At 41.5% G+C, this 26,500-nt stretch overlaps 1 protein-coding gene and 1 pseudogene across 5 annotated transcripts in view; one reads left to right on the forward strand and one right to left on the reverse strand.

Annotated features, from left to right (window-relative positions):
• Window positions 1–6,749: 6,749 nt before the first annotated feature.
• The window catches only part of LOC122945627 (histamine N-methyltransferase-like), an 88,518-nt gene continuing 68,767 nt past the window's right edge, over window positions 6,750–26,500 (reverse strand). For 4 of the 5 annotated variants that reach the window (XM_044304742.1, XM_044304743.1, XM_044304745.1 and 1 more), the window contains 5 exons: window positions 25,052–25,104; window positions 17,347–17,454; window positions 16,381–16,511; window positions 14,470–14,563; window positions 6,750–11,795 (listed from right to left, as the gene is read on the reverse strand). In XM_044304742.1, coding sequence (XP_044160677.1) covers window positions 11,437–11,795; window positions 14,470–14,563; window positions 16,381–16,511; window positions 17,347–17,454; window positions 25,052–25,104 — 745 coding nt within the window. In that variant the 3' untranslated portion in view covers window positions 6,750–11,436. Of the gene's footprint in view, window positions 11,796–14,469; window positions 14,564–16,380; window positions 16,512–17,346; window positions 17,455–25,051; window positions 25,105–25,487; window positions 25,566–26,500 lie in introns of those variants that run through there. The other variant, XM_044304747.1, reaches the window with a different exon arrangement.
• On the forward strand, window positions 8,672–8,760 carry LOC122945887 (annotated as a pseudogene).

The following is a 26,500-nucleotide window of genomic DNA, read 5'->3' on the forward strand; positions in this document are numbered from 1 at the left end:
CTTCAGAAGTCACATAATTAGTGAAATTATGTCCACCTATGTGCAATCTAAGTGTCACACGATCTGTCATTACTTATACACTCTTATTTTGAAAGTTCCCAGAGGCTGCAACACCAAGCAAGAGGCATCACTAACCAAACACTGCCATGAAGACCAAGGATCTCTCCAAACAAGTAAGGGACAAGGTTGTTGAGAAGTACAAGTCACGCACATGTGATCCAATATCTAAGTGACTGGATTCCTCACTTGTGTCCATGTTCTAATATGTCCAGCCTCACCAGAGGTGGGGCTAGACGTATTAGAACACGGACGCAAGTGTGAAACCTGGTCACTTAGATATTGGATCACATGTCCACACAATATATGCAGGCATCAACCAGCCCCATCTTCAGGTGTGATCTGTTTTCTGTCCTCCACAGGTCTGGAGAAGTGGGGGGTGGGACAGGCAGCGCCTTTTGATTAGCCCTTTCTTTACCTTGTAAAATTCAGACAGACAGTCTCTAATCTCTGTGGTTACTTATCGGCGCTGCAGATCCACCAAGCGACGTGGTTAAAGTTCGCTTCACAGTCAAAAGTTCCAAAAGATGATGATCGCGCTGCCTATGAGTGTAGGATTCCACTCCCAGATTATTTTCCCAAATGCGCAGTTGTTTCATCTTGTAGCCAAACAATCGGATTCCAGAGGCTGGCACACTCACGTACCCCCGCACCCTAGAGAGAAGTTTTTACACAATAGTGAAGTTCCACCAGGTAATTCCGCTAAAAGAAATTTATACTACTTACAATATAGACATAAAAATTCAGCTTTCTAAAATCAGAATGTCCTTATCTCAAGAGTCCACCCAACCTGGGTTTCGCCAGTACAGCTTCATCAGGGGCGATAATATCCTTCCTCACAGGTGCGGTATTTATTAACCATAGGTCACATCCACGGACCGCCCTTCTATGCAAAAAACTTTTGCTCTTCTAAGGCACATATCAACAAAATTCTATATATTTGCTTCAAACAATATATAAACATTTAACTCCTAAAATCCACAAATGTTGGCGGTATTTTGACAAAGAATTAACTGCTTCGCTACTTCCCAGGGCGTTTAATTCATGTTTCCAAGTACCCTTCCCTTTCCATTCATAGAAAGGTCACGTGGTCACGCTCTGATCACGTGGTCCCCTAGAACCAATCACAACTCACTATTATCCTCTTCATTCAAAACTTTCATTTTCTTTAACAGGTATCCAACGACAGCGGCAAAACCCCCCCACCTTCACCTCTTCTTCCTCATTCCACCAAACACTGCTTAAGATCAAACTCAACATTTAACCCTACTGGTTTCAAGGTCCCCAATCTATATATCCAGCCTACTTCCTTGCGATTGATATTAGCAACAGGATCCCTTCCTCGACAATTCCTCTCTACTCTTTCCAAACCACTAAACTTCAAACCTGCTGGATTTTTCCCATGCATAAGTTTGAAGTGTAGTGGGACACTTTGGTCCTCTTTACCCTTCCTGATGTTCCCTATATGTTCCTGCATTCGGGTCTTCAATTTACATAGGGTTCTACCCACATACTGGAGTCCACAGAGGCACTCCAGCATGTAGATAACCCCTCATTGTCTCACACGATATATTCCCTTTTATGCGATGTACCGGTCTTCAATTTAACTTCCTGCTGATTTCTTCTCTTCTGGTCCTCGCCAGTGCGGTTCCTGCAAGTGAACTGCTTCCTACCTTGCTTTTTGTTTTTCACTAAAAAGCTATGGACTAATAAATCTCATAAATTTGGTGTTCTTTTAAACAAAACTCTCGGCCGCTCGGGGATGACCTGTCCCAACACCGGGTCATTTTTTAAAATGAACCAGTTTTTCTGCAAATAATTTTTCAGTGGTCCTACTTGTGTATTGTACTGGGTTAAGAAGGCAAATTTGAAATAATTAGTTTTTTTTTAATCTACTTCCTTATTTTTACCTTGTATGTACCTTTCTCTACCTTGTATGAACCCAAATGCTGGGGGGTAACGCGTCGTGATAACAGGGTACTTATTGGCTTTTAGGACGTGTTAGGGTTTTCCAGGGTAGGTATGGGGACGGAGAATTCCCACCATTAGGGGAGGCCACCGGGCTGAGGATTAATTAGGACCATTGTAGGGCAGGAACTTTGTCTCCCATGGTTACTTCCTCATTTATACCAGCTCCTGGACCCAATGTTCATTTGAATAAGGGGTGACCGATTAGGATTTTATTTGAAGTATATCAAATAAAGGATATATGTATTAAGGGTTCTATTAATCTAACTTAGTAGCTCCTGTCTGAGCTCTTTAAAGACACCTGTCCACCCCACAGTCAGTCAGACGCCAACTACTACCTTGCAAGACCAAAGAGCTGTGAAGAGACACGAAAGACAAAATTGTGGACCTCCACAAGGCGGGAAAGGGCTACGAGGCAATTGCCAAGCAGTTTGGTGAAAATAGATTAACTGTTGGAGCAATTGTTAGCAAATGGAAGAGGCTAAAGATGACTGTCTCCCTCGGACTGGGGCTCCATGCAAGATCTCACCTCGTGGGGTATCACTGATGATAAGAAAGGGGAGGAATCAGCCCAGAACTACAAGGGAGGAGCTGGTCAATGACATGAAGAGAGCTGGTCACTGTTGGTAGAACACTACGACGTCATGGTTTCAAATCATGCATTGCACAGAAGGTTCCCCTGCTCAAGTCATCACATGTCCACGCCCGTCTGAAGTTTGCCAATGACCATCTGGATGATCCAGAGGAGGCATGTGAGAAGTCATGTGGTCAGAGGAGACCAAAGTAGAACTTTTTGGTCTAAACGTCACTCGTCATGTTTGGAGGAAAAAGAAGGATGAGTTGCATCCCAAGAACACCATCCCTACTGTGAAGCATGGGGTTGGTAACATCATGCTTTGGGGGTGCTTTTCTGTGAAGGGGACAGGACGACTGCACTGTATTAAGGAGAGGATGAATGGGGCCATTTATTGTGAGATTTTGAGCAACAACCTCCTTCCCTCAGTCAGAGCATTCAAGATGGGTTGTGGCTGGGTCTTCCAACATGACAATGACCCGAAGCACACAGCCAGGATAACCAAGGAGTGGCTCCGTAAGAAGCATATCAAGGTTCTGGAGGGGCCTAGCCAGTCTCCAGACCTAAATCCAATAGAACATCTTTGGAGGGAGCTGAAACTCTGTGTTGCTCAGCGACAGCCCTGAAACCTGACAGATCTAGAGGAGGAGTGGGCCAAAATACCTGTTGCAGTGTGTGCAAACCTGGTCAAGAACTACAGTAAACGTTTGACCTTTGTAATTGCAAACAAAGGCTTCTGTACCAAATATTAACACCAATTTTCTCAGGTGTTTAAATACTTATGTTCAGCAGTGCAAGACAAATACATTCTTTAAAAATCATACAATGTGATTTCCTGTTTTTTTTTTTTGTTTTTTTTTATTCTGTCTCTCAGAGTGGGAATGCACCTACAATGTTAATTTCAGACCCCTCCATGATTTCTAAGTGGGAGAACTTGCAAAATCGCAGGGTGTTCAAATATTTATGTTCCTCGCTGTATATCGTCACCTCCCCTCCATTGCTTTCTAACTTTTTCCAGAGCTGTAAAGGCAAATGTCGATGGATCTTTATTGTGGAACTCTTTATAATGTTTTGATAAGGAATGCTGTACAAAACCATTCTTAATATTATTAATATGCTCCGATATTCTTTTCTTTAATGTACGTTTGGTTTTGCCAATGTATTGCTTGTTGCATGGACATTGTATCAGATATATCACATCTGTTGAATTGCATGTCAGATTATCTCTAATTTCTAAATGAAAAGAATTCCTAGTGGAATGTACCTTAACTGTTTTCTTTGAAAATTTAGTGGTTTTACAGTTACTGCACATTCCACATCTAAAGAATCCCCTTAATTCCAACCAATTATTTATCATTTTTTTTAAATCCTTTTGTATTTTTGGCAAATTTGGTATTTAGACCTTTAGACCTAAATTCGGTGCTCGAGTATACGTTATCTTCGGAATAGGGGTTAATGTTGAGCCTATTATTTTATCCTCCAAGATGTAATGCCAATGTTTATTATTTTCTCTATGCCTTTATATTGGCTATTAAAAAAGTAGAGTTATTCTTGAAATGTCTTCCTCGTTTATCTCTTTTAAAATCTCTGTGAAGAAGGATTCTCTTTTCATAGATCCAACTTTATTTAAAGATGTGTCAATTATTTTCAAAGGGTAGACTTTTATTAAGAATTGTTCTCTCAATTGTGCTTCCTTCTCAAATTGTTCATCAATTGTGCAATTCCTTTTTATCTTCTAAATTGGCTAGTAGGCATATTAATCAGCCATCTTGGTAAGTGACAACTGGAAAATAATATATAACTATTTTTATTAACTGGCTTCTGATAAGTATTGCAAACTAAACTATGATTTTGCTTTTGAATAGTAATATCCAAGAAATCCACCTCTTGTCTACTAATATTTGTATTGAAGGTCAAATTCCTCCGATTAATATTTATTTCTTGTATGAATGTGCATAAATCATCTTCTGATTGCTGCCAAATAAATATAATGTCATCTACGTATCGACGCCAGAGCACCAGGCTCTCTCCAGTTTGGGACTGATGACCTAATTCTCCCAATGGGCCATAAATAAATTGGCATAACTGGGGATGAACCTGGTGCCATGGCAGTCCCCCTAGTCTGTAAATAAAAGTCAGATATAAAATCTGTTCTTTATGCATTTCACCACCCTGTATTAATCTATTTTTCAATGCATTTACACCTTGTGTGTGATCAATGATTGTATAGAATGAGTTCACATCCATAGTACCTAAAATCCAATGATCTTCTACATCTAACTTCTCCAATGTGGCTATAATGTCAGTTGTATCTTTTATATATGAAGGTATCTTTTTAACCTGTTGCGGGCACATGTCGTCCCAGTACTTAAGGACACATGACGTACCGGTACGTCATGTGTAGTTTCGATCAACGCCGCCCGGCGGTGATCGGAACAAGGTGCCTGTTGAAATCATTGAGCAGGCACCCGGGGACAATACACGGGGGTGGTCTTGTGACCCCCCCCCCCCCCCCCAGTGTTGGTGATCGCCGCAAACCGCAGGTCAATTCAGACCTGCGGTTTGAGGCTTTTACAGGTTGCGGTGGCGGGCGGCGGTGCCATCGGGTTCCCATGCGGCTGTAAGGTGGACCCGATGGCATGGAAGGCAGCGCGATGCCTTCCTTAGGCATTGGCGGTACCTTCCGGTGACGAGCCTGTGAGATCTAGCCCCCTGGATCTCACAGGCCGGAAGCTGTATGAATAATACACACTGTTTTACTCATACAGCTAATTCATTCCAATGCAGAAGCATTGGAATGCATTGTAAAGGGGATTAGACCCCCAAAAGTTGAAGTCCCAAAGTGGGACAAGAAATAAAGTGAAAAAAAAGTTGAAAGTCAAAATAAAGACCTCATGTTCCCAAAATAAAGTAAAAAAAAAAAATTGGTAAAAATTAGAAGAAAAAAAAAGTTGATATATTAGGCATCGCTGCATCTATATCGACCGGCTTTATAAACATCACATGACCTAACCCCTCAGATGAACACCGTAAAAAATAAAAAGTAAAAACTGTGCTATGAAGTAGACATATGGGAAATGTAAAGTTATAACTATTTTTGTAGGTATTACTATGTATTATAGAAGTAGAGAAATTGAAACTTGGAAATTTGCTAATTTTTCAAAATTTTTGGCAAATTTGGTATTTTTTTATAAATAATTTTTTTTTTTTTATTACTCCATTTTACCAGTGTCATGAAGTACAATATGTGATGAAAAAACTGTCTCAGAATGGCCTGGATAAGTCAAAGCATTTTAAAGTTACCACCACATAAAGTGACACTGGTCCTTAAGGTGAAAATGAGCCTGGTCTCTAAGGGGTTAACTGTTGGTTGTAACATCCTATCTATATATTGAGATAGATTCGATGAAATGGATGCCATGCCAGAGATAATTGTTCTACCGGGTGGATTTCTTGGATCTTTATGGATTTTTGGAATGCAATAGAATACCGGTATTCTTTGTTGCGTCTTCGTTATATATGTGTATTCTTGCTCTAGTAGAATACCCTTATCAAGTCCTTTTTTACAGTATTTAATAAGTTCTTTCAAATAATCTTGTGTGGGATCCCTTTTCAACGGCCTGTATATTTCGCTATCGGACAATTGTTTCATACATTCCCTATTAAAATCCTCTGAATCTAAGATGACAAGGGCCCCCCTGACCCCTCCGCTGGTCTAATTGTAATAGTTTCAGATTTTTGTAATTGTTTAATAGCGTGAATCTCCTGTTTCGATAGTTTCTCATGTTTTATTACCTAATGTCCGATTCAACTCATTTTTTAAATGTAGCCATTTCTTGCCCGATTTCTTGTTTGGGATATCTTCGGGATTTTTGTCTTAATTCCATATGTGTATATTTTGGAGGGTCCATATTAGTTTTTAAAATTGGATTTTTCAAATGTTGAATCTATCTATACCCTATAGTGGGTGAAAATGTTAAACTTTTTTTTTTTTTTTTATAACAAATTTTATTAAAGTTCCAATATTAACAATCAACAAAAAAAGCCAAACAACAACATATCATTATCAACAGCTTTTTCACCCCGATTCCCCCTTAAATCCTTCTCCCCCATCTGCGATGTGTCCTCCCTTCACCACCGCCCCTCCGTAACCAGACTGAGGAGTATTGGGAAAGCATGGAGAGCGGAGGAAGCTCTAAGAGTTCCAGTCTTCCCAGATTTCACTCAATTTTTTCTCAGTATTTCTCTGCTTATACAGAATATATTCATATTTCTTATTACTATTCACCAGATTTAACCATGTATTCGTGGTGGGACTATTTCGCGAGAACCAAGAAGTCGTGACAAAAACATTATCTTAAAAAAAATATATTTTTTATATTGCTGAAAGCGCACCTTGGCAAGCTTGCCCAGCACCCAACATTCCACAGTAAAAGGGATCTGCACATTCAATTTTCCCCTCAATATATTTGTGGATAGCTCCCCAATATTGGTTTCAACTCTGGACAGGACCAGAACATATGCAAATAATCCGCTTCGGGAGCATCACACCTAGGGCAATTAGAATCATTCCGGATACCACATCTATTAAGCCAAAGAGGTGTGACATAAAGTCCATGTAGAATATTAAACTGTACGACAACGTGATTAAAATTATGTGAAACTAATTTTAAATTAATCGTTAGCTTCTCCTGGTCATCCAGATTAATCATTGGACATTCATTTTGCCAAGCCTTCTGACCGAGGAGGAGGTATCTCTAAATCGTGCTATAAGTAAATTTTTATAAAGTTGAGAAATCTTTATCTTTTGACCCAAATTCCCTATCCAATAATTCAATTGTGTAGAAGTGTGTATTACAAGTCAAATATTTTTTTTTTACTCCTAAAAAGTGCCGATCTTAACTGTAAATACCGAAACCATAATAATTTCTGTGCTTTCTCTCTTTGTGATAATTGCCTACTACCTGTGTCACATATAAAATATTACTTTTTTGCCAGTATTGATCCCTACCTAATTCATCTAAAGTTTGTAAGTGCCGATTATACCACAAAGGAGTGCATTCCAGTGAACCCCTCACCCCACACCAAAGTCTAATAGAGTACCATGACTTCATAAAAAGATTCCTGGCAGATCTAAATTCCTTATCGGAGTCGGACAATTGATCAGACTCCAATAAAGTAAAAAAGTTATCATATGGAGATCCATTAACTAAATACCTGCAGAGTGGATTATCCTTACACTCGTGGAGAAAACAAAACTGTGCAGCTAAAAAATAGCCCCTGAAACAAGGGCGATTAAGTCCTCCCCTCTCCAATGGCTTATACCAATGCTCTAACTTAAGTCTTACGCGTTTCCTCCCCCAAAGTAAATCATTAATAATTCTTTCGATGTTCAAAGTGCTCTCATTGCGGAGTGTAAATTTACATATTCGTACTATCCAAATGCATAAGCGTAGTTTTATCCCAATTTACGTCCAAACCTGAAACTGAAAATGTTAAACCTTTATTTAACAATTTGTTTTGAGATTGTCAAATTAATTTTACTTAAATTAAGGACTATATCCCTCTATTACTAACATGTCCGGTGTCTTCTGGGAATTCTCCCTCGCCTGCCTCTCCGTATCTTTTTGTGTTGTTGTTTGTATGTGGTGTTCTGCGATTTAGACTCCTTTACCATTTCCTATTAATAATGTTGTACGTGAATGTGTCAGTCTTTGTGGCTGAATTGGTGATGTATTTCTCACATATTTTTGTTTGTGATGTCTGTGTCTCAGATTGTATATGTGTGCTGGTGATGGTGATCTCTGGTGTCTGTTCTCCATTATTTGTGATTGTGTCAATTTCTTGACCATGGTAAGGTGGTGTCCTGTCTAACTGTACATCCGTGGGTGATTCAAATCGGTCTGTTACTGGGATATTATATTGAATTTTAGTTTTATTCCGATTCCATTTTTTTCCAATTTCTATCCGTTTCTTTGTTGATTAAAACATCTAATTGTGATTGTATAATATCCCAGGAATAAAATAAAAATCGGAATAAAACTAAAATTCAATATAATACCCCAGTAACAAACCGCTTCTAGGCCTTTTGGCTAAGATCAAGTGTAGTATCAGTTCTGGAGGTAGATCTGAGCTTCTAGACTGTAAAGCAGAGAACCACACAGCATCCCTAGGGTGTACGTCTTGGGCCATTAGTGTCCTATCCTAGGTGACCAAGGTCTCTGCTGTGTGTTCACTTTCCATGTTTGTTTGTCACTAGGATTTCTTGGGTAGCGGCACCCTGACGGGTACACACCTAGAGGTCTACGCAGGGTGCGTGTGGCCATTCTAGTTCCGCACCCCCCTGCAATCCTTGCAGTCTCCCTCCGGGAAGATTCCAGCCTAGTAGTAGAATCTCCGTGACGACACCTGGGGTGGCGCCTAAGTGGAAGCCGGAGCACAGACTTGGCTTAACCTCAGCTTCAGGTTGCCTGGGCGTACCCCTGGCTTTGACTGGGGGTTGCCCGTTTTGTCTCAGTCGCTTGCGGGAGCCTTGTGGCCCAGAGGGACTGGGAAAGGATTATGGTGGGCCCTTCTCCTTTGGAGAGGGCCCGCGATGGACCGTAACCTAGTGGAAATTTTTTGTGTGGCACGCTGCACGATTTTGTTGCATGGGTGTAGAAAGCACACTCCTCGAGCTTTTAATAAAAAGAATTTAAATGATTAATGTAAGCTCTGTACAGACACACAGCCTGCAGGGGAAGTTGGGGGATTTCAGCTCTGAAGGCTGCAGATTAGTGAGTGCAGCTCTGAAATATAATACAGAATGTAACTCAGGATCAGTACAGAATAAGTAATGTATGTACACAGTGACTGCACCAGCAGAATAGGGAGTAAAGCTCTGGAATATAATACAAGATGTGATTTTCTGGCAGGGCCGACTGGGAACTTAAAGTGGCCACATGTTGGAGGTTGGTCCAAATTGACAAAATGTGGGGCAACAGAATAAGGCAGGCAACAGAATAAGGCAGGGCTAGCAATACCATAGTGCTGAACAAAATACTGCCCCAGCAGTACTAGATACCACAGTGCAGCACAACATACTGCCGCCCATGCTACAGTATGAAATTGCATCATCGTCCTGAGAAAGGCAATACAGTTTATAACTGAGCATATTTTAGTGTGTCAATAGCTGCATTCTGCATATTTCTTCCAAATTACGCCCATTTTTTTTCTCCAAAAACCAGTCCAAAACCTAAAAAAATAAAATAAAATTCTATTGTTTATAATAAAAAAATTGAGACATCAGAGAGTCATATTCAATTTTTCAGGCTGATTGAAGCACTGGCAATGTCCATCTATTCAAGTTTCATCCAATGTCAAAAGCAGGAGGGACAGCTGGAAGCCATCATATGCATAAAACCCCAAAATAAGAAACTGGCTCTTTAAAAAGTTCAAACTTTATCAAAAGTTTAAAAAAGTAAAAACTATAGAGTATAGAGCCAAGTTTGTTGTTCTACTTAGTCACATTTATTAAACATTATACATTAATCAAAGCAGAATGGCAAACCTAAAATAAAAGCCCTTACAAGAATTAACAAGACGAGTGGCGAGGAGCGAGGCACCAGCCTTTGCAGGAGCACTTGACATGGCGGCGTGACCCAGAGACTCTACTCAATATCGCTGTTATTCCTTTTAGCACAACCGGCCCGTAATAACCAAATAACTCATTAACAAGATGGTGCAATATTTAAAAATCAGAACTATGGAAAACAGGACAGCCTTACCAGAGCTCATATTATAAGCATTGAGATTCTTAAGGTCAGCAGCACCTGGGTCTCAGTTCTCAAGGGGCTGGTTGTATTGTCTTCGTCTTAGGTAAGGTTGGTTCCTTAACTTGTACAAGACATTCACTAGGAATGTTTTTTTTCTTAAAGGGGTTGTCCAGCCAAAACATGTGGCATGAAAAGGTGCTGCTGCATGGCAGACGGGGCAGCTGACGATCCGACAGAGCATGTAGAGGCGCCGCTGCACAGCACTCCTGACGGTTGCTGGGTAGAGATGAGCAAATCGATTCTATACTAATGAAATTCATTACGAATTTCTTTAAAACTTTGGTTGCCAGCAAATCCAAAACTTTTGAGATTCAACCAACATGAACCGCTCAAAATGTTGCCTGCCATTTTACATATCAAAAGGCTCTTCAATCCCTGGTCCCGAATTGACTTATCAGATCACTTGTGGTGGACCACCTTAGCCTGAGATTGGCTTTTTCAGGTATTTTTGGTACATTAAACTGGGACCAGGAATTGAAGAGCACCAGGGACTGGAGCATGGTGAAATCAGTATGGCCTTTATTTTTAAGCCACTGGGAGTCCTAAACAAAAACGATTGGGACAACGGGACAATCCTTTAGTAGGACACATGCACAAAACTAGGTGTTGGACCCATCATTTTGACTCTTACCTATTTAAAAAGAGTCCTGTTGCCGATTCTGTGTGTCTAATGCCCTATATATTTAAACAGAGGGCTGGTTATGCTTGTATATGGCGCTCTGCATTTGATGTGTATGAGACTTATGGAAGGGGCATTTAGTAAATTATGGAGGGAGAGATTGTAGGTTTTACCCTTGACCCAAAAAAACAAAATATAAAGAAAAAAAAAGCATAGACTATGGAGAGGCGTAGAGAACCCCCAAGCCTTCCCACCTTGATGTTGAATTCTACTACATTAACAGTCCCCAAAATAGCAAAAAGGGTGACCCACAACCTTTTTAAACAGTAAAAAGGAGTCAAGTTTTAGAGAATTTTTTTAATCCCTGAAACCAGTTGCATGGACGCGCCCATTGTTCCTCATATCTATCCACTCCCCACCACTATAGCACTAAGATTACTATTTAAAATGATCTTTCCCTCTTTAACAGAGCTGTACTTTGGGCACTTGAGATCTCGAATTATTTCCTCTCTCAGCTCGGGAGAGGCATTTTTGTTAAAATCATAAGTCTCCGTGAGAAAATCCAACATCAAGTCTCCGTTCCTGTTCCCATCGATGAAGCATTCAGTGATGTTCCTGTAAGATGGCAGCTCATAGCTCTGATACTTTGTGCCCTCTGATCTCAGCACGTCTGCAATGTCGTCCGCTGAGATGTACAGGCACTGGTCGTTTCGGGGCAAACGGGGTCCGTACTTCTTCCATAAAATAGAAAATCCGCTATTTCCTGATGGGAAGAAAGAAAATTTGGAGGGAACTTGAGAAAGGGACATAACTTATAGTGATGACCGTCAGGGGCAATATTCGAACTCTCGATACATCACAAATATTTAGCCGAATATTCACCAAATAGTCGTGATTTTGTGAAATTCTTTTCGATTGCGCTATTATGCGTGCACGTACTATTAGCTACATAAGTGATAAAAATGTTTGCCAGCAACTTTCGAGATAGTAAGGAAGAACTCCTGATCACGGTGAGTAATTGTACATTACAGCACCATTTTAGATTAAAATTCCATGCATGTCATAACAATTGCGTTATATTTGAGATTGCGCAAATCACCACTATTGATTCGTATATTTTAGCACAATACATACAACTTCACCTTTAATCAGGTCTGACAACATAATACTGATTGTAGAACTTAGCGTTGTTGGGACATCACAGAACTATTTCTGTAGCATGTATGTATGGACAGCAGAGAAATCTCTCACATGCACATTTATTTTCCTGCCGCACACTATAACCTTTACTATCTAACACTAACTATATGGAGTATATATTTCAGCTAACCATCTCTATAACCTACACTACACCCTGCACTGGACCCCATCAGCTATTCAGCTACACAATTCCCTATTACTATCTAAGGGTACTTCACACTAGCGGCAGGACGGATCTGACAGGCTGTTCACCCTGTCGGATCCGTCCTGCCGCCATTTCACTGTGCCGCCGGACCGCCACTCCATCCCCCATAGACTATAATGGGGACAGGGACAGAGCTCTGGCGCAGCACGATGAAAGGCCATCGGACTAAAACTACGAGATGTCCGACAGTCTCTCGCGGTGCACCGCCTTGCTGTGCCGGAGCTCCGTTCCCATTATAGTCAATGGGGAAGGAGTGGAGGTCCGGCGGAACGGCGAAATAGTGGCAGGACGGATCTGACAGGGTGAACAGCCTGTCGGATCCGTCCTGCCGCTAGTGTGAAAGTACCCTGAGGGTACTATCACACTTGCGTTTTTCTTTTCCGACATTGAGTTCGATCCTAGGGGCTCTATACAAAAAAAGAACTGATCAGTTTTATCCCCATGCATTCTGAATGGAGAGCAATCTGTTCAGGTTGCATCAGGAAGTCTTCCGTTCAGTCGTTTTGACTGATCAGGCAAAATATAAAACTGCAGCATGCTACGGTTTTATCTCCGGCCAAAAAAACTGAAGACTTGCCTGAATGCCGGATCCAGCATTTTTTTACCCATAGGAATGTATTAGTGCCTGATCCGAAAAAAAATAAAAAAAATAAATAGATGCCGGATCCATTTTGCCGGATGACATCGGAAAGACGTATCTGGCATTTTAATGCATTTTTCAGACTGATCAGGATCCTGATCAGTCTTACAAATGCCATCAGTTGGCATACGTTTTGCCAGATCCAGTAGGCAGTTCCTACTGCTTGCCGGATCACTCTGCCGCAAGTGTGAAAGTAGCCTAACACTAACTATCAGGATTACTTATATGTGATTTGGAATGTAATTTGAAAAACCACAGCACAGTATTCACAAGGTCCTCTCTCTCTTTCACATAAAACTCCAAAAAACAGCTGCTGGGGAGTGTCTTAATTTATATAGTGAAGGGGTAGGCAACTTTTCTATTGGTTGCTAGGGATGTTGCTAAGCTGTGACAAAGCCTTCTCATTGGCCCACAAACTAGAAGAAGGAAGGGATGATCACCTGATGTGTACGGTGTAAAAAAAATATATATTTTAATAATTATATTCGTCATTATGAATATATAGCACTATATTCTAAATATTTGCGAATTTTCGAAGTGCTGATATTCGTGATAAAATACAATAATAACTTATAGAAAATGAAGTGATCTAAAACCAGGCCCGATCAGTAGAATCTGAGTAAATAGAAGCTCCAAGTGGTTACTTGACAGCGGCTCCTCCAGATCTTTAGGAATGAATCGGCTGTCACATGGCAGTCACTCCTTTCTGTACTGATATCTGTGGATCATCCTACTGTTTTGAACTAGCTATCTCAAGTCTGGCTGTGCAGTAATGAAGCCCGGGAGTCTTGCCCAAATGATCCGTCTTCAATATGGCCAGATCATATGGGACCTCATACTGAGACAAGACCTAGATAATCTGCCAATAGGCTCTTTACATCACATTTTGCTCTTTCGGCTGACGCCTCTGGATGATGGGGAGTAAAATGTTACGTTTTTAAAGAGGACCTCTCACCGTGCCTGTTTTAATAGCTTCATGTATTTCCCATGTAATAACAATTCTGGAGCATCTTTCCTTATGGCTCTATGTTGTGCCATTCCTTTATTATTTGCACTATAAGTTATGAATTAATTACTATCAGCCTTCATCAGTAAGGGTACAGAGGGAGGTAACCAGTTGGGGAGGTGTACCTACACAGTCTGAAAATGGCAGCACTGATTGGATAGAGTGAGTCTGTGCAGGGACACCCCCCCAACTGGTTACCGCCCCTCTGTACCCTTACTGAAGGCTAATAGCAATTCAATTATAACTTCTGGTAGAAAAAAATAAAGGAATGGCACAACATAGAGCCATAAGAATAGATGCTCCAGAATTGTTATTACATGGGGAATGCATGAAGCTATTAATACAGGCATGTCAGGAGCGGGGAGAGGTCCTCTTAAATCTCTTACCAGATCCAAGTATTATAAGGAGTTTTCCATTTGGTGCCAATAGGCTCCTGAAGAAGGTCAGTGTTGCCGGCACATCTTTTACGTAGTACAGCATCTGGAAGCATAAAGAACAATAGACATCTATGCCGAGGACATATTTCCACTTGTATACTATTCATGTAGATGCCGTTATCTTCTTTTGTGTATTATATTTTGCTACTGTTGTGTATGCATGGCCCTGTTGAAATGAATGCACCTCAAGTATGTAGGTGGGCATGAGGTTTCAAAACAGCTGTCACTTCTCCTGACATTTCTGTTTTTAGTAACTACTTGCATTCCCCATGCAATAACAATTCGGGAGAATGGAATAGTAAGTTCCATTATATCTAAAGATCTCTTTACCAGATACACTGCCACCTGCTGGTGAACCAGGCACATTATATGATTACATTTAATTGCAACATAATTTACATAGCAATATTATTAATGCACAATATAAGAGTACCTGGAATAAATACAGATTACATTATTGGTTAGCCATTCAGGACAGTACCACAGTGTAGGAATGGAATGGTAGTGCCCAATCTGGGGAACTGCACATGAAGAAATGTTTTTTGTTTGTTTTTTCTTGTTCTTTCTTTTCTGACATGTTAGTTTTAGTAACTACTCATGTACGACATGCAATAACAATTCTGGAGCTTCTATTCTTATGACTCTATGTTGTGCAATTTCTCTATTATTCCTGCTAGAAGTTATGAATTGCTAGCAGTTTGCAATGATGGTCCAGATGAGTGTTACCAGTTAAGGGTGTGTCCCAGTACAGTCTAAAAACTATCCAATCAGTGCTGCCAGTGTCAGACTGTGCAGGACCCCCCTTACCCAACTGGTAACACCCAGCTGGACCTTCCTTGCAAACTGCTAGCAATTCATAACTTCTAGCAGGAATAATAAAGAAATTGCACAACATAGAGTCGTAAGAATAGAAGCTCCAGAATTGTTATTGCATGTCGTACATGAGTAGTTACTAAAACTAACATGTCAGAAAAGAAAGAACAAGAAAAAACAAACAAAAAACATTTCTTCATGTGCAGTTCCCCAGATTGGGCACTACCATTCCATTCCTACACTGTGGTACTGTCCTGAATGGCTAACCAATAATTTAATCTGTATTTATTCCAGGTACTCTTATATTGTGCATTAATAATATTGCTATGTAAATTATGTTGTAATTACATGTAATCATATAATGTGCCTGGTTCACCAGCAGGTGGCAGTGTATCTGGTAAAGAGATCTTTAGATAGAATGGAACTTACTATTCCCTTCTCCCTACATCCTCCCCCATACATTGGGCAGAAGTGGGCTAGTCCTGCTTCCTACCAAGGGACAGGTTGCAGAAAGCTAAAAGTTAGTTGAGTCAAGAGTTGGAACCAGGCGAGTCAAGTCATGGGGCAGTGAGAGGAATGCCCCCCTCCTGCATTAGGAGCCTCCTTAAGGGAAACAGCTCATAGAGAACCCCTGACTCCTTACAGATACAGAGCATTACAAGTGGGTCAATAGCCAAAGGTACACCCTCAAAGGTACCAGAACTGTCAGAGTCCAGCTACCAGAACAAAGCCAGTCTAGCACAGCAGAAAAAGAGAAAGTATGCCTAAAGTTCATTATTGCTAAGGAAAGGCATGACGGGGGAAACCTAGAGCACTAAGGCATTGGCTGGTCAGGTGCAATTAGCATGTACTGGTTCATTAAAATGGAGGGATTTGGCACATGTGCACAAGTCATATCCAGGGATATAGGAACTGATGTGGTGATCGCCCACTGTGTACAGCGCTGCAGAATATGTAGGCGCTGTATAAACCATGGGAAACAAGTGAGTGTAATCATACAAATCATCCCGGCTTTTGTCTCATTGGCTCTCGTCAGTGTACACTTACCTCTATCATATGGATGAAATTATACTTTCTTTCTGACTTCTTTTGCTTCACTTGAACCTCAAACTCAAAAGATGTTTTGTTGATCCAGTTAAAATGAACATTTTCAAGTCCCGGGGTCTTGGCCACGCGCTCTGAAACACATGGAGCAAAATCAGATTACTGCCATAAAACAGCCAGAGAAGGTTTTGGTGTGTCCAATGCCCACAGAAAAGTGATTCAGCGAGCCCCGGAAGAGTTGGTGCAGAGAATGGGAGTGGTAGTAGCCCTAATGATGTGTTGTGTCACAGTGTACTCCATCAAGCTATTGTTTCCTTAGGATTGGGTTAGTGGATTTGTAATAGTGAAGAATGAGGCCAGAATTAAATGTATAAAGGTCTTTTAATAACTGCAATGTAGAACTTCAAATACATTCAATAGCACCTGATTTTAAGTGCAATCTTCTCTCTTGCACCAGTAAGGATGATGGAGGCAGATTGATTTGCTGAAGTTTAACACTATTACTGGCCTAGTAGTATTCTAGACAATGGGTGTCTTAGCTGTAGTCCCTCACCTAACCTCTGTCTTTAATACTGGTTGTAACTGTTCAATCTGTTGTCTGTCTTCTCAATGATATACTTGAGGCTGTGTGTAGCTGTTATTCAGCTTAGAGAATCCTTAGGAGCAGGAGCTCAGCAGTGTGCTTCCTCTCCACTCTCAGATTCCTCTGGAACTCCCCCCTGGCAGGAAGCAGGACCAGCCCACTCCAACCAAGAGGAGGAGAACAGGGTGGTTAGCTGTGGTCCTGTCAACCTTTGCCAACCATATCCTTACTGGTAATAACTGCCATAACATACAAAACACGTAAGAATATAAACATAACTATATACAATTGTAGTACCCACATATCTGGGGTACTAAAGTGACTCCTTGACAGGCACCAAATGAGGGCAAAGTACAGAGACTAAGGAGCAGGGAGGACACACTTACCCTTGTAGCTGAGGATCTGCTCTGGGCTTGGCTCAACAATATCAGTATGGATGGGGACTCCAGGATATCGATCTTGTATTTTGGAGAAGATTTTTAGGTCTATTTCACCTAAATATGGAATTTACAAGAATGTGTTTTAAAGAAACCAGTAAAGTCTATCAAGGTGTAGAGTAAAAAATATACATAAACCTCTCAAATGTATGTATACTAATGCCAGAAGCCTGACTAATAAAACTGGTGAACTGGAATTAGTGATGTGTGAGGAGGACTATGACAGTGGGAATAACTGAGACATGGCTGGATGATAGCTATGACTGGGAGGTTAATGTACAAGGTTACAGTCTGTTTAGAAAGGATCGTCAAAACCGGAGAGAGGGGAGGGGTCTGCCTTTATGTAAACTCTTGTCTAAAGCCCACAGTCCGTGAAGATATAAGTGAGGGACATGAACATGTGGAGTCACTGTAGAGATTCATGGCGCTAAAAATAATAATAAATTACTAATAGGAGTTTACTATAAACCACCTAATATACCAGAGTCCACAGAAAATCTACTACTAAACGAGATAGACGAGGCGGCAAATCATAATGAGGTGGTTATTATGGGGGACTTCAACTACCCAGATATAGACTGAGAAACTGAAACTTGTATATCTCATAAAGGAAACAGGTTCTTGGCAATAACCAAAGACAATTACCTCTCCCAACTGGTTCAGGACCCGACTAGAGGGACGGCCATACTGGACTTAGTATTAACCAATAGGCCTGACAGAACAACAGACGTGCAGGTTGGGGGACACCTGGGAAATAGTGACCACAAAGTAATAACCTTCCAATCATCATTCAAAAGAGCGTTTCTACAGGGAGGAACAAAAATACCAAACTTCAAAAAAGCTAAATTTAGCCAACTAAGAGAGGCCATAGGTCTAACTAAATGGGATAAAGTCCTCACAAATAAAAATACAGCCACAAAATGGGATATCTGTAAAAGCATCCTAAAATCTCATTGTGAGAGGTACATACCGTATGAGAATAAAAGGTTAAGGAACAAAAAGAAACCAATAAGAAAGCAATAAATGACAAAAAGAAAGCATATAAAACAATAAAACAGGAAGGTAGCACGGAAGCACTGAAAAACTATAAGGAAAAAAATAGAACATGTAAAAAACAAATAAAAGCGGCCAAACTAGAGACTGAGAGATTAATTGCCAAAGAGAGTAAAACTAACCCTAAAATGTTCTTCAATTATATAAATGTTAAAAAGTATAAATCTGAAGGTGTCGGCCCGTTAAAGAGTAATGAGGGGGGAGTCGCAGAGAGCGATGAAGAGAAAGCAAAGCTGTTAAATATTTTTTTTCTCCAATGTATTCACTGAGGAAAATAAACTGTCAGATGACATGCAGTATGTAAAAATAAATTCCCCATTAAAAGTGTCCTGTCGGCCCAGGAAGAAGTGCAACAGCGACTTAAAAAGATTAAAATAGACAAAATCGCCAGGACCGGATGGCATACACCCCCGTATCCTAAGGGAATTAAGTAATGTCATAGCCAGACCCTTATTTCTGATATTTGCAGATTCTATACTGACAGGGAATGTCCCACACGATTGGCGCATGGCAAATGTGATGCCAATATTCAAAAAGGGTCCAAAAACCGAGCCTGGAAACTATAGGCCGGTAAGTTTAACATCTGTTGTGGGTAAACTGTTTGAAGGTTTTCTGAGAGATGCTACGTTAGAGCATCTTAACGGAAATAAGCAAATAACGCCATATCAGCATGGCTTCATGAGGGATCGATCATGTCAAACAAATTTAATCAGTTTCTATGTAGAGATGAGTTCTCTACATAGAAACTGATGCACAAGGGAAGGAATAATGCAAGTCACCTGTACTTATTAAATGGTAAAACACTCGGTAACACTGACATGGAAAAAGATCTAGGAATTTTAATAAACAGCAAACTAAGCTGCAAAAACCAGTGTCAGGCAGCTGCTGCCAAGGCCAATAAGATAATGGGTTGCATCAAAAGGGGCATAGATGCCGGTGATGAGAACATAGTCCTACCACTTTACAAATCACTAGTCAGACCACACATGGAGTACTGTGTACAGTTCTGGGCTCCAGTGAACAAAGCAGACATAGTAGAGCTGGAGAGGGTCCAGAGGAGGGCAACTAAAGTAATAACTGGAATGGGGCAACTACAGTACCCTGAAAGATTATCAAAATTAGGGTTATTCACTTTAGAAAAAAGACGACTGAGGGGAGATCTAATTACTATGTATAAATATATCAGGGGTCAGTACAGAGATCTCTCCCATCATCTATTTATCCCCAGGACTGTGACGAGGGGACATCCTCTGCGTCTGGAGGAAAGAAGGTTTGTACACAAACATAGAAGAGGATTCTTTACGGTAAGAGCAGTGAGAATATGGAACTCTCTGCCTGAGGAGGTGGTGATGGGGAGTACAATAAAAGAATTCAAGAGGGGCCTGGATGTATTTCTGGAGCGTAATAATATTACAGACTATAGCTACTAGAGAGGGGTCGCTGATCCAGGGAGTTATTCTGATGCCTGATTGGAGTCGGGAAGGAATTATTATTCCCCTAAAGTGAGGAAAATTGGCTTCTATCTCAGTTTTTTTTTTGCCTTCCTCTGGATCAACTTGCAGGATGACAGGCCGAACTGGATGGACAAATGTCTTTTTTTGGTCTTATGTTATGTACTATGTTACTATGTGATATCTTCTTACAACAAAAGGAAGCACCTCTGCAGGTAAATTAAAGTATTGCAAGGCACCTATTCCAATCACTGCATGTCTGCTCCAGCTGCAAACATCGCTTATATTGACAAAACCATATTGGTTGGTCAGGCTAACCTGTATGTGGGAATCCAGCAGAAAGAGATGGATCAGCGGTATCCTCTTCATGATGTCTGCTCCTGACGCTCCTTGCACCTGATGTAATAATCCGTTCTTCCATTAGTGCCACTTGGTGACAAGCTCAGGACCAAAAATTAAACAGAGCTGGGACAAGGGACCTGATGAAGGGAGGTGTACCTTCGAAATGGAGAATTGTTTGCCCCTCTGGACTATCCTTAGTGGTGGTGACATCACCATACCGATCAGTCGGATTCACTTCTGATGGGTACAGGCTGACCAATTACCAATATAGTTTTGTCAATATAGATGCTGTTTACAGTTGGTCCAGGCACAGAGTGCATCCGCTGGGTTTTTGAGGTTTAGGAAGTGCAAGTTAAGGTTTGATTTTCACTTAATCAATACAGCCACCACAGGAGCTGTTGCTACTTATAGGACAAGATGTAGTCCTACAAAAAAAAAACAAAAAAAAAAAAACACACACAATCTAAAAGGGCAGTTTTAAAATATAACTTTTTATAATTAATCTAAAAGATCAAAAAGGTCCAAAATGTAACCATGGAGCCTCACTAATTAGGCAATAAACATCACAAAATCCATGTCGGACACGTGTATATTAATTCAGTATACTATAGTATATACATTACCTTTCCCTACACATTAATTCGGGTAAGGAGACAGAACCAGCGTCCACACCATTCAAATCTCATCCTCACACATAGATGGATTGGGCTTCAATTGTTTTCAATCCTCAAACACGTCGCCCCTTCATCCTCTGATTTGATAGTGTAGTGTTTCAGAGGACAGTGAAGAGCGAGAACCCTATCGATATTGATTCAAAAGGGTGCTAAGAAACCTACCCACAAGTGCTCAGATAAAGAGAAAATATTGTCCCTACGCGTTTCATTTATTTATATAGCCCAAAACTCATATCGGGAGTGGAGACATGGGGCTAATGCAACCTAGAGTGGGAAGCAAAGAAAAAAAAAACTATGAAATATATCAATATATATTATTTTTTTTAAACATCCGTGTGTAGCGTCATCGGGCACGTGGGGAGCGGAGCGTCACATGGAATTGCAACATGCATCCGGGGAGGAGGGCAGGGACTATTTAGTCAGTTACTTTCAGGTCCCGAAAGATCATTATGCCACCAAGCGTCTGTCGGGTGCCGCCCCCTCCCAGGTCCTGGAAGGTCAACACCTCATCTGTATACACAGATCATGCCGGTACCAGCAAGGGGCATCACCACAATAACAATCTATCATAAGTCATTACAAATGGTTAGAATTGGGATTAGATAAATAAAATGCCTCAATAGGTTATTGTCCTTCAAAGGGATGCAAACGATCAATAGATGCAAGAAACAATTGCAAAATAGACATTCAAAGCTGGTTTTTCACCATGTCATATCAAAGAGCACATGACAAAAAAAAAAAAATTATATATATAATGTTTTAAATAAAACAACCAAAATTCTGTTGTTCATTGAGGCCATGGGGGTTGGACGTATCAAGCTAAAAAATCCAACGGCATTCTCTTTCCAAGATACGTCTATCCCAAATACCTCCTCGTATGGGTTTTTGGACTCGTTCAATACCTGTAAATTTGAGCACCATCAATCGTCCACTATGGACCGTATTTACATGTCTGGCTATCGACGCGTCTCTATTCCGGACATCACCAAGATGTTCGCCTACCCGACGGCACAGTTCTCTACCCATCTTGTCCACACACTGTGAACCACAGGTGCAGGTAACCAGGTAGACAACCCCTGGGTCCGGCAAGTGATGAAATCACGTACATCATATTGTTTTTGTGTGTTCGTGATAGTGAAGCTTCTTCCTGGTCTTATAAAAAAAAAAAAAAATAAAAAATAAAAAATAACAAAAACTGCAATTCCCACATCTAAAACAACCCCTGATCGGGTTCTCCAGCCAGTTGCATGGTCTCTCAAGTGGGACATAGTGATTATGTACCATATGGTCTCTCAAATTTTTCCCCTTCTATAAGTGATCGCTGGTCTGGGCTTAAGGACCTCCTTAAATGGGTTGTCCGGGTTCAGAATTGAACCCGGACATACCCTTATTTTCACCCCGGCAGCCCCCCTGAGCCTAGCATCGGAGCATCTCATGCTCCGATGCGCTCCCGTGCCCTGTGCTAGATCGCGCAGGGCACAGGCTCTTGTGTTTTCAATAACACACTGCCGGGCGGTAACTTCCGCCCAGCGGTGTGTTCGGTGACGTCACTGGCTCTGAGGGGCGGGCTTTAGCTCTGCCCTAGCCGTTTTACTGGCTAGGGCAGAGCCAAATCCCGCCCATCAGTGCCGGTGACGTCACCGGGCTTCCTGTCAGCCCCATAGAGAGCCCCGGTACGTCACCGGAACTCAGAAAAATGCCTTTGCCCTGCGCAATTTAGCGCAGGGCAAAGGAGAGCATCGGAGCATGAACTGCTCCGATGCTCATGTCAGGGGGGCTGCCTGGGTGAAAATGGAGGTATGTCCAGGTTCAGCTCTGAACCTGGATAACCCCTTTAAGATCAGGGTCCACTAGCAATATCTCCCAATGATGACCAAAAACTCACCTAACCTCGTCCGCTGCAGCATCATAGGTCCCTATTATTCTAATAATATTGGACCTATCACTTTTATTCTCACTTCTTAGATGTAATAGTGTTGTGCGCGTTTCTGATAGCGCATGTTGATACGCAGCGCATAAAGTTCTATTTCTCAGGTCCCTAGCTTGTTTTTTAAATTCTCTTAGATCGGTACAATTCCGTCTCAATCTTAGATATTGTCCGTTTGGGATCCCACGCTTCAATGAAGTTGGATGGTTACTCTCCCACCTAAGTAGTGAATTTGTGGCAGTGGGTTTACGATAAATGGTAGTATTGAGTCCTCCCCAACAGTTTTTTGAGATTAGGACATCAAGAAAAGGTAATTTATCCTCTACTATTACAGAAGTGAAGTGAAGATTGATCTGATTGACATTAAGTTTTGTCACAAGATCTTCAAAATCAGCCTTGGTCCTGCTTCATATGACAAAAATGTCATCTATGAAGCGGGACCACAGGACAACATTCTCCAACATTCTCCAGCCCATCGCTGTGCCCCGGAGCTGATGGAAGTGTTTGTTGCTAAAAAGAGAAAAAAGTTTCTGGTGAGAATAAATCTCAGGAGTTCCAATACGAATGGATTATGGGGCAAAAATTGTTGCCCTCTGGCCTTCAAGAAAAATTCAACAGCCCTGATGCCAATATCATCACACTTCCACCAGTTCAGGGGCACAGCGATGGGCATAGTGGACGATTGATGGTGCTCAAATTTACAGGTATTAAACGAGTCCAAAAACACATACGAGGAGGTAATTAATATAGACGCATCTTGGAAAGAGAATGCCGTTGGATTTTTGAGCTTGATACGTCCAACCCCCATGGCCTCAATGAACAACTGAATTTTGGTTGTTATTTGGTTGTTATTTAGAACATATATATCTTTATTTTTTTTCATGTGCTCTTTGATATGACATGGTGAAAAACCAGCTTTGAATGTCTATTTGCAATTGTTTCTTGCATCTATTGATCGTTTGTCCCTTGAAGGACAATACCCATATAAGGGATTAGATAAATAAAATGCCTCAATAGGTTAACCATTTGTAATGACTTATGATAGATTGTTATCGTGGTGATGCCCCTTGCTGGTACTGGCATGATCTGTGTTTACAAGTGAGGTGTTGACCTTCCAGGACCTGGGAGGGGGCGGCACCCGACAGATGCTTGGTGGCATAATGATCTTTCAGGACCTGGGAGTAGGCGGGACTAGGCGTAACTGACTAAATAGTCCCCGCCCTCCTCCCCGGACGCATGTTACAATTCCATGTGACTCTCCCCACGTGCGCGATGACCCTGCACACGAATGTGGGGTGACTTCAGGACTGGTGGGCGGAGATTGAATTGAAAAGGAGGTGCGCTACGGCGCCTGATTGCTATGACGCCACACTGGATAGGGGATGCCACACACCTATAGTGGCTTTTTACCCTATGTCATAATACCCATATCGTTTACGGGTGAACACTACTGGAGGTGCGAGCTTACACGCCCTCAGGACTACTATTCCAGGAATAGACTATCCCATATAGACGTGAGTGAGAGGTCTAACGGCTGCCCTGACTGGTGAGAATGGGTGGCTGGATTACCTCCCGTTTTAAAAACACACACATATATTTATTTTAGTTTTTTTCTTTGCTTCCCACTCTAGGTTGCATTAGCCCCATATTCCCCTGATAAGTTTTGGGCTATATAAATAAATAAATGGGTAGGTTTCTTAGCACCCTTTTAAATCAATATCGATAGGGTTCTCGCTCTTCACTGTCGTCTGAAACACTACACTATCAAATCAGATGATGAAGGGGCGACGTGTTTGAGGATTGAAAACAACTGAAGCCCAGTTCATCTATGTGTGAGGACGAGATTTAAATGGTGTGGACGCTGGTTCTGTCTACCTTTCCCTACACATTAATTTGGGTAAGCAATGTATATACTATAGTATACCGATTTAATATACACGTATCCGACATGGATTTTGTGATGTTTATTGCCCAATTAGTGCGGCTTCATGGTTACATTTTGGGCCTTTTTGATTAATTATTAAAAGTTATATTTTACTACTGCCCTTTTAGATTTTGGTTCAATATTTTCACTTGCAGCAGTTTCTGGTAACCCATGTAACTCCATTTGTCCATTGACCATTATATTCACTACTACATGTGGTCTTCCGATTTCTGCCCTGTACACAGACGTTACAATGACTCTACAGCACTAACATTGTTCTTACCCGATCCACTTCCTACTCCAAGGACATTGATGGTCGTCTTTCCATCCCCTATACTGGAAAACAGATACTGGTTGATATACACAATCCAAGAATACCTAGAGGCATAACTTGTGTTATTCTGGACTAGAAAAACTGAAGACCTAGTGTTAGGATAGGCCATCCATTTAAGATCAGTGGGATAAAAGTCTACAGCACCACTAGCCATCAGCTGATGAAGGTGCTCCAGCAAGCACTATGTCCCCTTCGTATTGTACCAGGCACAGTGCCACACTTTTAGTTTTGCATCTCAGTCCCATTCACTATGGTACTAAGTTGTTCATACTTATTTTCTGTAAGGGTCAGCCATAGAAAAAAGGTTTATATTGGTTATTGGGGAATACATAATTTCTAACAGGTGTCGGCAGCCTGCCTCTGCTACTGAAAGGATCATCCTTACCTGCTCCCCGCCACTCTGCACTTGATCCTACGCCTCCATCTTCTAGTCCAGGGCTTGTTTACTTCCTCCCTGGCATGGTCATGGTTACCTGATCCTCCTTAGCCAACAGCTGTCCACAAGAGACACATAGTTGTCGAAATCAGCAGTTGGCTGAAGAGGATCAGGTGACGACGCCCGTGACGGTGAGGAAGTAAACAAGCCCTGGACTGAAAAATGGAGACGTGGGACCAACACGCTACAATGGAGAAGCTCACCACCAAAATGAACAGGGGCCACTAGTTATGGGGATCCAGAGCAGACGGACGTCACTGCACCTCTGATAACGAAGCTGCATCAACAGAAAAGGCTTAATTTTTCATGGCAATATCAGAATTGGACCTCTACTGATTGGTAAAGGGTTGTCTTCTCCAATGAGTCACATTTTCTGCTTCATGGAACGGATGGACGTTGGCTTGTCAGGAGAGAAATATCAGAGAACAAACACCCTCCACCCTTTACTAGAAGAGCACAAGCTGGTGGGTGCAGCTTCATGGTTTGGGGGAAGGTTTTCCTGACATTCTCTGGGCCAGTTATCTCACCCGATTTTGGTAAGAATCCATACTTGCAGATCACGTATACCCATACATGCTGATTTCTGTCCCTGGGGTGGATAGGATCTTCCAGCAAGACAAGTCGCATTGCTACATGTCGCATTGCTAGAAATGTCCGATATTAGTTGGAAGAACATGACCTAGACTTCCAAGTACTTCCCTAGCCCCCTTCCCCAGACTTGAACCCAACTGAGCATCTGTGGGGCCACCTGGATGGTCCTGTTCTCTCCATCGATCCCCCCCACGTCCCCTCCAGCAGCTGTGGGATGCTCTGTAGTCAGCATGGCTCCAGATACATGCAGGGCCGTCTTTAATATTGATTGGACCCTGGGCAAAAATTTACTTGGGCCCCCTGGATCCCGCCTTCCCACACCTTAGCATGCCCTCCACCACAACACACACACAAGAAATCCACACATCTGG

Source organism: Bufo gargarizans, chromosome 8 (genome assembly GCF_014858855.1).
Source record: "Bufo gargarizans isolate SCDJY-AF-19 chromosome 8, ASM1485885v1, whole genome shotgun sequence".
In the NCBI taxonomy this organism is placed as follows: domain Eukaryota; kingdom Metazoa; phylum Chordata; class Amphibia; order Anura; family Bufonidae; genus Bufo; species Bufo gargarizans.